This window comes from Mus caroli, chromosome 13 (assembly GCF_900094665.2).
Source record: "Mus caroli chromosome 13, CAROLI_EIJ_v1.1, whole genome shotgun sequence".
NCBI lineage: Eukaryota > Metazoa > Chordata > Mammalia > Rodentia > Muridae > Mus > Mus caroli.
The window spans coordinates 38633989-38648779 of NC_034582.1; the positions used below are offsets into that span (position 1 = coordinate 38633989).

Sequence of the window (14791 nt, forward strand, 5' to 3'; positions counted from 1 at the left end):
AGAAGAGTAGTCAGAGCTCTTAACTGCTGAGCCATCTCTGTAGCCCCCCAGCCATTTCCATTTTCAAGCACCTGTATTGTCAAGGGGCAGGGTCAAAAACAATAAGCATACAGTGCCTGGAACTGTGATCCCCCAAACCTCAGAACCACCACTGATTCTCTCTCAACTGCTCAACATGCCTTCCTTTGTCTTTCCTTAGAAAGGATTGCTTTTCCGGGGTCTGTAATCTTTCCTGCTTGTGAGACTCTTCTCTATTACCCTCCTAGCTCCCCAGATGCCTCTTCTGGTGGCATCTTTTACCAAGTGCACCTATCATGGTATGGATGACCAAGCCTGAAGTCTGACCTAGTAAAGTCTGAGCCTGGAAACTTACCACAGCCACTGCCATTTCTTGTCCTCTTGACACTTTTTTGGCCAATGATTCCAAAATACCGAGGAAACATTGTAGCTTAGATTTTTCAAAACCTACTTTTAATCAGGGTTCTCAAATGCTTTGACCCTCCTTCTAGCCCACAGTTCAAAGGTTGGGGAGACAAAAATAGCAAACAAGACAAGGAGATGTGGACCTGTTTAGAAGTAGTTCTTTGGGGGTGATTCCAATCTCCGTTGTCAGGACACCAGCAATATAGTTCTGTAGTGCCAGGATACCAAACACGAATCAACAGTGGCAGCAGGATCCAGCAGAAACCACCAGGCCTACACCAAATTGGATCAGCTGGGACACCAGGAAAGTTCTTTGCCGTAACTCCATCAATGAAGCAAAGATCAGCAAAGGCTGGAGACCAATGAAGCATTGCAAAGCTAGCTAAGCAAGCATCTCACCCCTATCTGTTGAGTGGAAACTATTTTCCTATTTATACTCTCTTCAAAGATCTTGTTGTCCTTCCATGGATCTTGCCTCAGCAAGACACCATGTGAGTCTGCATCACATGACACTACCTGAAACTTCCACTTCAGACCATCTCTTGAGTGAGGTGAGGTTGGGAAAAGGTGGCTTTTCCAAGGCTAGAAGAAAGGTTAGAGTGGCCGGAGCATCAGAGCTGGGATGTGAAGGAAGTCTCCTGGACTTTGATGAAATACAGCGTCTCAGGAATGGCAGACCCTGTGGGTGATGGAGAGCTACATATGTAATAAGAAGCTGAATGCTTCTCCCTGTCCTCCACGTATTGATAGTAAAGAATTAACGTGTGTGGCAGTTATTGTCACAAGCATGAAAAGCAATTGAAGAGCTGGAGATGTAGCTCAGTGGTAGAGTGCTTGCATAATACGAGCAAGGTGCAGGGTTCAACATCTCCAACACCAAAAGAAGAGGAGAGGGGGAGGGGGGAGGTTTTTTTTTTTTTTTTTTTTTTTTTTTAGTTTTTGAGACAGGGTTTCTCTGTGTAACCCTGGCTGTCCTGGAACTCACGTTGTAGACCAGGCTGGCCTCGAACTCAGAAATCCGCCTGCCTCTGCCTCCCGGGGGGGGGGGGGTTTTTTTTTTTTTTTTTTTTTTTTTTTTTTTTTTTTTTTTTTGGTTTTTCGAGACAGGGTTTCTCTTTATAGCTCTGGCTGTCCTGGAGCTCACTTTGTAGACCAGGCTGGCCTCGAACTCAGAAATCCGCCTGCCTCTGCCTCCCGAGTGCTGGGATTAAAGGCGTGCGCCACCACGCCCAGCGACATTTGAGTTTTATCCTGGGAAAGATAAATGTGAACTGTTTGCTCCCAAATTCTCGGATTATTTCCCTTTCTGGTTCCCTGGCTCCATCACCAATTGAAGTATTAGAAAAGCCATGCTGATGAGCCTGACCAGAGAAGTCTGCCCCTAAAGCTAGTTGATCTTGCACCAGCAGTAGTGATCATAACCTCAAGGTTGTGTTGGAGCGGTTTGGCCTACCCGGAACCGACTCGCCAGCCTACAGATTTTCAGGGGAATCGACTCTGATTTTGCTAAGCTCTGTGCTGAAACTGCATCCCCCAGTGTGCTCAAGGAGGCCACAGAGCAGGCGGTAGGTAGTTCTTGACCTATTTGGGCAGTGGAATGAGCCTTGGAAGGTCACAAAGACACGTGCAAGTCGCCTCTCCTTCCACTGACTCATGGTCCCACCAATAGTATGTCGCGCTCCGGGTCTCCGGCAGGGGCCGCTGCAGCCAGGGCTTGACACCAGGACATGGAGCGCCCCGCCCCAGGCCTCTCCTGCTCCACTGTCGCCACCGCTTTTTGCAGGTGCGTGTCTGGCACTGGTGGGGGTCTGGGCTTTGTTTCGGCTCCGCGCGCCCCATCCCGCGCATGCGCGATGGGGTGCCGGTGGGGTCGGCGGCGACGCTGTGGGTGGCTGGATGGGCCACGCGTAGGAAAGAAACCCAAGGGAGCGGCTAGGCCGGGGAAGGCAGTGACCGGAAGGAAGGGCACTTTGGCTAAGGTGACAGGGACCGGTTGTAGTGGTGGCGGTGGGAGTGCAGAAAGGGTAAAATCACGACACAACCTGAAGGTAGAGCCGGCAGGATTTTGGTGATGGTGGCAGCAGAGAGAGGGGGAAAGGTCAAAGCGAAGCCACGAGCTGGGAGGATGGTGCCCCAAAGTTTTTGCGAGGGGGGCAGGGTTGGGGGTAGCGCACTTTTCAACTCTGGGAAGATGGGAGCTCAGGAGCGACAGCTGCAGAGGTGGGCCGAAAACCTTCCGAGGGTGGGGGCTGGAGGGTGGGCACGCACGTGTTGGGAAAGGTGATCAGTTGGGTCCCAGGCTGTACCCTTTAGGTTAGAAGGCAGGTAGCCCTGAGCAGGTGAGCGGAGCGGGTTGGTGTCAAGGCCTGGGACTCTTGGGGTACTGATCTCATTTGGGAGCTTTTGGTGTCCAAAAAGTCTTTACTACGGAAGGCCTGTGAACGTTTCTGCAGGACAGTTGCCATGCACTCTGCCCTGTGCCTACTCCTGCATTTCAGTTGGTTGTGTATATTGCTGGACTCCAATGGGGTATTTTGATAAATGCATGTATTATATATAAGAAGAGATAGCTAAGCTGATTAATGTGTCTGTCATCTCGAAATGTTTTAGTAAGAACCTTTCGAGTTCACTCGTTTTAAAGTTTTGAAATGTGCATCACTTCATTATCAACTTTGGTTGCTGTGCCCTGCAAAAGACCAGTCAAACTTGCCCCTTGACAGACATCTCCATGCCCCATCTTGTTCCCCACACCCAGCCTCTGGTGACCACCATTCTGTTCTTTGCTTCTGTGAGTTTGACCTTTCTATGCTCCTCGTGTGAAATCGATCCACCTGCCCTGCTGTGCTTAGCTTATTTCACTTAGGTTAGCAGGGTCATTTTTTTTTTTTTTTAAGATTTATTTATTATATGTAAGTACATTGTAGCTGTCTTCAGACACACCAGAAGAGGGAGTTCTCATCATGGATGGTTGTGAGCCACCAGGTGGTTGCTGAGATTTGAACCCAGGACCTTCGGAAGAGCAGTCGGTGCCCTTAACCGCTGAGCCATCTCCCCAGCCCGAGAACCCGTTCTTCTAATATTGTATTGTGTGTGCACAGGCTACACTTTGCCTTCGTCCTCTGTTGATTACCACCTAGATTGTTTCCATGTGGGTAACGCCAAAATTGACATTGAAGTGTAGCTACCTCTCTCCTGCCTACATTGACCTTCAATCCTTTCATAACAAGCTCGGAGGGGCTTGCTAGAGTACGCACTAATTCTGGTTTGAAGTTCTTGAGTGATCTCCATATTGTTTACCAAAATCGCTATGCTGACATTCCCAGTATCTCAGTTCCTTTTCATCCACATCCTTGTTAATGTTAGCTTTTGTCTTTTTGATAACCAGCCAATTCCAGCAGATTTGTGCTGATAGTTCTTTGTGGCTTCATTCCATTGTCCCAGTGTCTTCCTTTGAGAAATACCCACTCAGGCACCCTGCTCAGTTCTAAAAGTAGGTGGCTTTCTTGCCACTGATAGGCCTCGGTGCTCTGTTAAATATAAGCCATGCCATAAAACACCAACACCAGGTAAGGCTTCGTGTGACCACAATGAATGAGGACAAAAATCCAGACCACTCAGTAATCCTGTCTAAACCACGAACCCAAAAGCCTGCTGCTTTTCAACAATCAGATGACCAAAGCAAAACATTCCCACACATAAAATAAATAAGTCTAAATAAAAACATTTCACAATTAACATCCTTTAATTTCTCCATGATTTGTGCTGCCTGGAAGACACTGACAGTCCACATAAGATATTCACATAGATATTGAAACCCTGGCTTCTCTTCATATCTCCCTATATACTATTTCCTACCCACACCTAATTCTTCACTAATTTCTTGTGGATTCATAATTTTAAGTATCCTAATAAGTGCCAAATTCTTGCCATCCCTACCTCTCACTAATTAACCTTTTCCCTCCAGCAATGTGTTCTGCTGCTCTCTATCCGTGATATAAAACTCTCATTCTGACTTCTAACAACTGGTTACATCCTGGCAGCGGTGGCAAACGCTTTTAACCTCAGCAGTAGGGGAGGCAGAGGTGGGCAGATCTTGGTGAGTTCAAGGTCTGGTCAGCCTGGTTGAGTTCCATGACGGCCAGGAAGGGCTACATGGAGAAACCTTGTATAAATAAAAAAATAAATAAATAGTCAAAGTTCAGAGAACACACAGTTTGCCCTTAGTTCCGTTTTTATCCCTGTGACTACATACCTTTCCAAAACAACTTGCAGAAGGAGGGGTTTATTCTGGCTCACAGTTTGAGGGTCAGAGCATCATCACTGGGAAGGCATGACAACAGGATTCGAGACAGCTGGTCACGCCGCACCTGCAGTTGGGAAGCAGAGAGGATGAATGCTGGTACCCAGCCAACTTATCTCCTTTTTCATTTTTTAAGATTTATTTATTTTATGTATATGAGTATACAGTTGCTATACAGTTCAGACACACCAAAAAAGGGCATCAGACCCCATTACAGATGGTTGTGAGTCACCATGTGGTTGCTGGGATTTGAACTCAGGACCTCTGGAAGGACAGTCAGTGCTCTTAACCACTGAACCATCTCTCCAGCCTGCTTTCTCCTTTGATTCAGTCCAGGACCCTAGCCCGTGTGACCAAGCCGTCCAAATTCAGTGTGGGTCTTCCCTCGCCAGAAGCCCCCTCAAAGATGATCTCAGAGGTGTGTGTGTTTCCATGGTGATCTAAATGGAGTCAGGATGACAACGAAGATAACCATCTCACAGTCCTAACATTTTTGGGGGTGGGGAGGGAGGTGTTCGAGACAGGATTTCTTTGTGTAACCTCGGTTGTCTTGGCACTTGCTCTGTAGACAAGGCTGGCCTGGAACTCAGAGATCCAGCTGCCTCTGGCTCCTAAATATTGGGATCAAAGGCATGTGCCACCACTGCCCAGCTAGCCCTAACCATTTTAAAGCCACTGTATAGTCATAGTTGGTAGCTGGGACCTTCTTCCCCTGAACTTTCTTCATCCTTTAAAGCTGAGACTTTTTACTTGTTATTTGTAAATAGGCCTCAGATAAACTCAAATGAACCCTTTTGAGTGTAGAGTTCTGTACGTTCTGATAGACATGCCATGTAACTGTCACCATGATCAGGACACAGGAGACATTCATTGCTCCTGTTTTCCTACGTCTGTACCTCCTCTCCTTCCCTCGTCTTTATTTATTCTGGAATGTCATAGGAATACAACCATGAATTCTTTGCAAAAATTGTTGTGTGTGTGAATAAATATATATTTGAATGTGTGCACAAATGTATATATGAAGGCCAGAGGCCATTTTTGGTTATCTTCTTGTATTGCTAACTCGTTTAAATTTTTTAAAAAGCATGTATATGTGGGTGAGTGAAGGTCAGGGGCGAGCTGACAGAGGAGTCACTTCTCTTGTGTTCACACCACAGCACACTGTGAAGGTCAGGGGCCAGAGGAGTCACTTCTCTTGTGGGTGCTAGAGATCATCACCAGGTCACCGGGCTTGGCGACAGGCACCATCTCACTGGTCCTTCACTTTTGGTGGCAGGGTTTCTCACTGAACTTTGAACTTGAGAGTTTGGCTAGGCTGCCCCGCTGGCCATTTCTATCCTTTCTCCACAAGCTTCCTCCACTCAGTGATGGTGCGAGGTGGCACACACCTCTAATTCCCAGGGCTTGGGAGGCAGAGGCAGGTAGATTGCTAAGAGGTCTGCAGAACAAGTTCTAGGGTAGCCAGGGCTTTACAGAGAAAAACTCTGTTTTGAAAAAAACAAACAAAGAAAGCAAACAAAACAAAAAAGATTACCCAGTTGGCTTGTGGGCTCGGCCATGTATCTTGACTCTGGTCTGGGGTGAGAGCATCCCTGAGACTCTCAAATGCTACTGGTAGGTATGCAGCCCCAGTTGAGGAGCCCTACAAGTCCAAGCCGCAGTCCAGAGGATGAACGAAAACAACCAGGCTAATCCTATCGGAGTTAAGGGTGTCTTTTTATTTTATCTTTCTTTCTTTTGTCTTGTTTTTGTTGTGGTGTTTTGTTTTGTTTTGTTTTGTTGAGACAGGCTCTCTCTGACCTTGAACTCCTTGAGGATGACCTTGAACTCCGTCTCCCCCCTCATCCACCTTGTTCAGGGTATTCTTAACAATACAGTCCCTTGCTCACAGTGACCTATGACCTCACTCCAGGGTTTTTTTTTTTTTAGCTCTACTGGTGCAATGTTTCCCGTTTAGTTCCATGTTCAATAAATCACAAGATAAGGATCTAGAGTGTAGGTCCCGACCGCCCGGGACAATCAAAGCCCCGGACTTCACCCATCTCCAAATGCTTAAAAGGTATTTCTCTCCTTGGGGCGCATACAGGCTTGTAATCTCAGGCTTTGGGAGTCTGCAGTGGGAGGAACATTAGTCAACACTACCCTGCCGTATGTAACCAGTCTCTCTCTCAAAAAACAAAAAGCAAAATAAAATTAGAAATTGTGAGGTGTTTGATACTTTATTCTAACACAGATCTCACGTTACATGTTGTGTGTTTGGGATAGTCTGGATTAACAGTGTTCTGCTGTCGGCGAGTATATGCGTGAGATTTTCCACATAGGACGAGTTATCTTGAGTCAACCCGCAAATATTTGTACCTATATAGTGTAACAACACCAATAGTGAGACAGAGGCACACTATGTATGTGAATGCTTTCTGATTGCTTCTGTGTGCTTGATAATTTTTCTACAGCCTGCCTGGGGAAGTAAGACTTCAACGAAAACCTGATGCAACCTCTCCTGATTGCTCCGGGCCGATTCATTTCCCAGCTGTGTTGTAGACGAAAGCCTCCTGCCTCCCCACAAAGCAAGATCTGCCTCACCATGGCTCGTCCAAGTTCAAGTAAGTCATCCGTATTACGCGTCTCCATGGGCCACGGTGCTGAGAGGGCTTTAGCATGATTTTTCACAGGGCATGTGACTAGGAGGAGAAATTTAGATATTTGGTACCTAGCCGGCCTCAGTTCAGCCTGGTCACCAACACAAAGGCGTTGTCTTGACTTTCCACAGGAAATTTGGATCCATGAACCTTTGAAATCTCTACATCTGTGCTCTACAACAGGCTATGCACACCAAGCAGCCCAGGGGACTGTGTATAGAAAGACTAAGTATAGTAGATCACAAGGAGGTATCGGAGGTAGAGCCGAGATGCTGAGCCAATGTGTGCCCAAAGCTCTCATTTCCTGGAGAGGCTGCCACGCACCCACCCATCAAGTGTATAAGCTTGTATCTTCATGATTCAGGAAACGCGTCTTAAAAACGTTTATATTTATTTATTTAAGGGAGAGGGGTATGTGTGTGCCATGGTGTGTGTCAAGGTTAGAGGACAACTTGTAGAAGTCCCATCTCCTACCACCACGTGGCTTCCAGAGATTGAACTCAGGTCATCAGGCTTGGTGGCAATGCCTTTCCTCTGAGTCATCTTGCCAGCCCTGAGGAATACTTTTTATTGGAATATCCAATATATATATATATATGTGTGTGTGTATGTATATATATATATATGTACATACACATATATATATATATATATATATATATTAAGATTTATTTATTTATATTTGTGAGTGTTTGCCTGTGTTTGCATGTTGTGCCTGCTGGCCACAGAGATCAAAAGAAGGCACCAGATCCCCTGGATCTGGAGTTGCAGATGGTATGAACTGCCATGTAAGTGTTGGGAACCGAACCCCCGTCCTCTGTAAGAGCAACAAGTGCTCTTACTAGCTGAACCGTCTTTTACTATTGGAGTATTGTACAGTATACTTTTTCTTTTTTCTGGTGTTAAGGTTCATGACATACAAAGGTGATATGGAATATCAATGTCCGGCTGGCACTCTGGATTGACACGGGTTTTATTTTCTGTTTAGATATGGCAGACTTTCGGAAGTGTTTTGCGAACGCCAAGCACATAGCCATCATCTCGGGGGCTGGCGTTAGTGCAGAGAGTGGGGTTCCGACTTTCAGAGGCGCTGGAGGTTACTGGAGAAAATGGCAAGCTCAGGTTAGTAACGCTTCCAGAACACCAAAGGCTTTTCTGAATGAAGCTTTTACCGAGTTCGATCCAGCATCCACACAGAAGCGCAGGGGCCGTGCTTGAGATGGGCAGTGACCATTTTCTCCTCTTGGTTTTGCTGTCAACACAGTCTCTATCTCCAGTGACTACAGTAGCAAATCTGGGGCCAGGCTATACGGAAAAGCACTTGTGTGAGCATCAGGCTTGAGGATCTCAGTCTGAATCCCTGCACCCACAGAAAGAGCTGGGCAGGCACAGCTCCGTATGCATGAAACCCAGCCCTGGGAAGGGGAGACAGGAGGCTCCTGAAAGCTTGCCTAGGCTACCCAGCAAGCTTCTAGTTCACTGAGAGACTGTGTCTCAAGGCAAGAAGGCAGAGAAAAATAGGAAGGTACCCAGTAGTCTCCTCTGGCTTCTGAAAACTTCTGCTTCATAGGTGTATGCAATTGCATACTTATGTGTATGAAACACACACACACACACACTTCATCCCAGAAAGGGAGCCCCTGACAGATCAAAGTAATGATTGTACCCACTGTCCAATTTGGTGACGTAGTGAGTCTTTTATTGTAGTTACTAACGGGCGTATGAGTGTGTGTGTGTGTGTGGGGGGGTGTTACTTACAAGGAGTGGGATAATTCATCAGTTGGATTGCTGGAAAGCTTGCCTCAACCAGTGTGACCCCAAAACTGTGTCCTATGTGGTACATAGGACCTCAGAGCTTCTCTACACTGCAGGCAGCTCCGCAGGGAGCGTCTTTCTCTCTGGGTGGTCGATCTCACCTCACAACAATTGTTTACTCCCTTTACGCTGAGGTTGGGTCCTCAGATGTAGATATAAATATACGAAGATAATTGGAAGTTAAGTATTAAACACTGTAAAACTTCTGTGAAACTTGTTGAAGGCTCAGAGCTTGGTGTTTAAACAATGACATGAAGAACATTGCAAGGTAAGTTCTGTGGGGTTGAATGGATTTATTATTAAAAAGCTTTATTATTTATTTGATTTTCTTTATGTGTATATGTGTGTATCTGTGTATGGGTATATGTACATATGTGTGGGTTCCCAAGGAAGCCAGAAGAGGGCGCTGGCTCCCCTGAAGCTAGAGGTACAGGCAATTGTGAGCCATCTAGTGTGGATGCTGAGAACTGAACTTGGGTTCTCTGCAAGAGGAGTGTTCTTAACCACTGAGTTATCTCTCCAGCCCTGCTTGGTTGGTCTGTTGTTTTATTATTTGCTGTTTGTTAAGATAGACATGGATGAATGTACCCATGTTTAGCATACCGTTCAGTGAGTTTCAGCAGATGGGTGAAGTTGTACCGTCAACACCACGGTTATAAGCCAGGACATTACTGTGTGATATACTATCTCTGGTGAGGTTTCTATTGCTGTGGTAAAGACCATGGTGCATTTGAGGAAGCAAAGGGTTCATTTCATCTTACAACTCTCAGGTCACAGTTCATCACCAAGGAAAGGCAAAGCCCAAGGCAGAAACCTGGAGGCAGGAATTGATGCAGAGGCCAAGAGGGGTGGGTGTGGGTGGGGGGATGCTGCTTCTTATATCACCCAGTACCAACCACCCGGGGGTGCCACTACCCCATGTGGGCTGGACTCTTCCATATCAATTGTTAATCAGGAAAATGTCCTACAGAGACTTGCCTACAGGCCAATCTGATGGAGGCCTTTGCTCAACTGATCTTTCTTCTCAGATGACTCTAGCTTTTGGCAAATCAATAAATAACTAGCCACTACCCACCTATATACAGCTACACACACACACACACACACACACACACAGAGACACACAGAGACAGACAGACACACACTATACATATAGCTACAGGTACTTATAAACAATACATATATACATGCACATATACACATCTACACATGTTACATGCACATAGCCGCAAGCTATACATAAAGAAGTCCTCTTTGTTTCTTTAAGAGATATCTGAGATGTTCGGCTTATAAAGAGAAAAGGTTGATTTTAACTCAAAGTTTGGGAAGTTTTCCTCCATGTTCCATTGGCCCTGTGGCGTTGGGGCCCGTTGTGAGAAGACACATCATGGCCGTGAGCATGGGGAACACAAAGCAGAGCAAGGCTATGGCTTAGAACCAAAGAAAAAGATGAAGCGACAAGGGCCTCTCACAGTGCTTCGCTTTATCCCCAGTGACCTAAGCTCTCCCATCAGGCCCCGCTTCTCAAAGGCTCACAGCTTTTCGCTTCTGCCAAACGGGTAGCCATATCTCCCACTGCTGGGCCTTGAGAAGACAGTGCAGAAGATCCAAACGATAGCACTATTTCTTCAGTTACGTTAAAATCCGTAGTCTTAAATGTTTATTTCATTTCTATTTTTATCTGTGTGTATGTGGGTGGGAGTGGTACATACGCGCATATGATGCCCTCCGAGGACAGAGGAGGGCATTATGTCTACTGCAGCTGCAGCTACAGGGGACTGTGCGCAGCCTAATGTGGGTTTGGGGACCTGTGCTTGGGCCCTCTTAACTGCGTAGGCATCTTTCTCATCCTGGAAATCCCTACTTTTAGAGAGCGGCGAACTCCCGTGTGTTGTATCCATTGTGGTGCTCCCAGCCCCAGAAGGCTGGCACACGATGCAGGCTTCAGACATTTTGGTTGTTTAGATGAAGACAAAATGAACCACCTCAGTGCGTGCGAGCCTTGCAGAAGTCACAGAGCTTTCCCGTGGAGTGCAGAGCGCATGCGCTGTCCTTTCCTTCCTCCGAAAGGTTGAAGCAGGTGAAAATGTGGGATGCTCTGGCATTCCTCCGGCCCAGGAGGGGAGAAGGGAGTAGAGAGCCTCTAGAGTCCCAAGAAGAAAGAAGGTTCCCAGAGGCATCCCTGGAGAACAGCAGCCAGTGGCAGGAAGAGCTTGGGTGGGGGTGGGGTGGGGTGGGGCTGCTCCAGTGTCAGAGGAAGCTCAGAGTTGCCAGTGAGGTGAGAGGACATATCTGATTCCAACTCCGCCCCCAAGGGCGCTTGTATGTGCTTTTACAGTTCCTACGTTAGTGCATAGATGCTCCTGGCCAGGGTGTCCTAGGTGATGGGATACAGGGTTCCTGAGAGCCACATATTGCACTTTGAAAGGAAAGGCTATTGTCCCTGCCTGGGGTTGGGGGTGTGCCTGTGAGTGGGGTGCATCTTTGGTGTGCTTCTTTTCAAAATTAACATAGACTGGAATGACAGTTCAGTGAGGACCCGAGGTGACACAGGCAGGATATGGGACATTTCCGTGACTGTTAAGAGTTTCCTTGTGCACTTCCTGTTAGCTTCCAACCGGGGCAGCTGTGCTGTGGGCCTCTATCACAGGAATGAACTGTCTGTCTCAGAAGAGGGCTAGTGTCTTGAATCCAGATATTTCTTGCATTCTGCTAATATATATTTTTCTTATGCATATGTGCGCATGTGTTCAATGTGGCTCAGCTATATGTATGGTTTGGTGTGTGTGCATTTATATATGTAGTTTGTAAGTACATATAGTTGTTTGTATGCATGAATATGTGTTATGGGTGTCTTGGGTGAGGGGTTCATTTCATGGGACAAAGAACTGTATGCCCTGGAGAGACAGGAAAGCGAAGCGAAGTAACACACAGAGAGAGAGAGAGAGAGAGAGAGAGAGAGAGAGAGAGAGAGAGAGAGAGAGAGCGCACTGATAGCCAGAAATGATTTAAGGTGAGAACATGCTGTGTCCTGCCCCAAATCGAAAGCAGACACCCCTGAGGTTCCAGAGGGAAAGTGAGTTATCGTCCTGGGAACAGCTGACAGAGTGAAAGTAAGGTATGGATTGAAGCAGAACAAGAAAGACCAGCCACAAAGAGAATGGGACAACTTTATTAGAACAAACAGCTCCTATGGAGGGCACAGCAGGGGCCCTGGGGGTGGAAGTCTGCCAGGATCTCTAATTTGGATTTTATATAGGCTCCTGGGAGCTCTTGCTGGTCATGTGTAGCAGTTGCAATCTTGTGTGTGTGTTTGTGTGTTCACGCTCCTCAAGCATGGAGCATCCTTTCTTAAAGGGACCAGGCCTTATTTTCTAGATTGGTCCAAGTTCTCCTGACCTTCCTTCACATGTATGTACATATGTGAAGTTTATGAGTACATTGATATATATATGTGTGTGTGTGTAGTTTTTATATGTACGTACATACATGTGATTTGTGTGTAAGTAGATAGAACATGTTATTTATGTAGTTGTATGCATGTGTGTATATATTTGTTCATGTATAAGTATATGCAACTAAATGTTTATGTTTAATTGTATGCATGCATACATGTGTACTTCTAAGTACATGTAGCTCCGTGTGTATAGCTGAATACACTGTATAACTGTGTCTAAGTGTGTATATATGCAGTTTGTATGTGGCTACATGCATATATTTGTATGTATGTGTGTATATGTATCTCATTTACATGTAAGTATGTACAACTGTTTATATGTACTTATGGGTATGCATGCATATGTATGTAGATTATGTATACTTATTTACATGTGGCTGTATATATGCATGCAGTTGTGTGTATACAAACATCTACATGTAGTTTTAGCATAAATACATGTAACTATGTGTACCTGTATAATTGTGTGTATATAAATATGAATACCCATATGGTTATAGCTCTGTATATGTGCATGCACACATGTCTAGTTTGGACACAATACATATAATTGTATGTAGTTGTGTAGATGTGTATAGTTGTGTGCTGTGTGCTTGTACGTGCTGTGCTTTTAGTTGTGTGTGGGTATGTGTGTGTCTGTGCATGTCTGTGTAGTTGTCTGTCTGAGCTCCTTTCTGGGCCTAATGTATTTTTCTGGGGCAATTTTCCTTTCGTGTTTTTCTTGAAGATCCTGCACAGTGAAATTGATTTCTCAGAGCTCTGTGTGGGTAAATTCTAACCCCAGATCTTTTGCCACATGTCACTTGACTCCCTGTTCATAATTTGTGAGCTGAGTGAGAGGGGTTTCGTTGCTTCTGTCTCATCAGTGGGAGAGTTAAGAGTGACCTGTTGGTCCCAGGGCTGGGATGTAAGCCGGTGCTATGCAGTCTAGCCTGACCTACTGCCTCCTCATTTCCACCTCCACAGGTCCCTCGCTGACCTCTGCCTCTTTCCCCTCAGGACCTGGCAACCCCTCAGGCCTTCGCTCGAAACCCATCACAGGTGTGGGAGTTTTACCACTACCGGAGGGAGGTCATGCGGAGCAAAGAACCCAACCCCGGGCACCTGGCCATTGCCCAGTGTGAAGCCCGGCTGCGTGACCAGGGCAGACGGGTCGTGGTCATCACCCAGAACATCGACGAGTTGCATCGCAAGGCTGGCACCAAGAACCTTCTGGAAATCCACGGTGAGGAGAACAAGACTTTAACACACAGCTTGTTCATCCTACTCTACTAGACACCTGCCCTTCCCCCAAATGCTGTGGCCCTTCCCTCAGGGGCACAGTGGTGCCTAAGAGCACCTGAACAGTTGGTAACAAGGGACACCTTGCCCACTGGGCACAACTCACTTGTTTCCTGCAGCCTGGTCTTTGGAGGATGGACTGAGACCAAGAGTGTCAACACCCCTGGGTTTCAGTTAGATAGACCTTACCTGGACAAACCAAAAGAAAACCCACATTCCTCCCACAGACCCCACCACACACCAGGCAGTATCAGTGTTCCTGCCCACTGTGGCCTACACAGCCACAAGCCCCTGTCCCTGGGGCATCTATGGAAGAAGGCAGTTCTTGACACAGCTATCCATGGAGGGAAGCAGACAGGCCTGGGAGGGAGCTAGCATCACTGTGGCTTCAGCAGGACTGGACATGACTGGCTGTGACTTCAACATCCTGAGGGCATTCACTTATCCTCTGTCCTTAGTAGGGAATTTGCTGATGAAGTCGTTCTACCATCCTGCTCCACTAGAGTGCCTGAGGGAGGTGTTGATGACCCAGGCTCTTTTCTGTAACAAGCCCACCATGTTGTTGTAGCATCCATGGAGTCTGTCTTGCGTTGCTCTGGGTTCTCTCCTCTGTGGATTTCTGCTCAAGGCTGTTAGCTTTAGCATCTACAAACCCAAGGAATGGGTTTTCTCATGCACAGGTTAAGAAGCAGTCCACTCATGCTGTCTATTCTGTACAGGTACAATGGAGTGCTACACTCAGCCAGCTTATGGGTACCTGACACAGAAATCTGTTCTCTGCTTGTCTTAGTTGGGTTTTTTTTTGTTTTGTTTTGTTTTGTTTTTTTTTGTTTTTTTTTAATTTTTAATATTTTTTATTACATATTTTCCTCAATT

General features: G+C 46.4%; 1 protein-coding gene across 4 annotated transcripts in view; it reads left to right on the forward strand.

Annotated features, from left to right (window-relative positions):
• Positions 1 to 2100: 2100 nt before the first annotated feature.
• The window catches only part of Sirt5 (sirtuin 5), a 24425-nt gene continuing 11734 nt past the window's right edge, over positions 2101 to 14791 (forward strand). The window contains exons 1-5 of one of the 4 annotated variants that reach the window (XM_021180870.2): positions 2118 to 2206; positions 6653 to 6782; positions 7177 to 7326; positions 8351 to 8484; positions 13634 to 13859. In XM_021180870.2, the coding sequence (XP_021036529.1) occupies positions 7212 to 7326; positions 8351 to 8484; positions 13634 to 13859 (475 nt within the window). In that variant the 5' untranslated portion in view covers positions 2118 to 2206; positions 6653 to 6782; positions 7177 to 7211. Of the gene's footprint in view, positions 2207 to 2277; positions 2403 to 2585; positions 2644 to 6652; positions 6783 to 7176; positions 7327 to 8350; positions 8485 to 13633; positions 13860 to 14791 lie in introns of those variants that run through there. The other 3 variants (XM_021180877.2, XM_021180876.2, XM_021180875.2) reach the window with 3 other exon arrangements.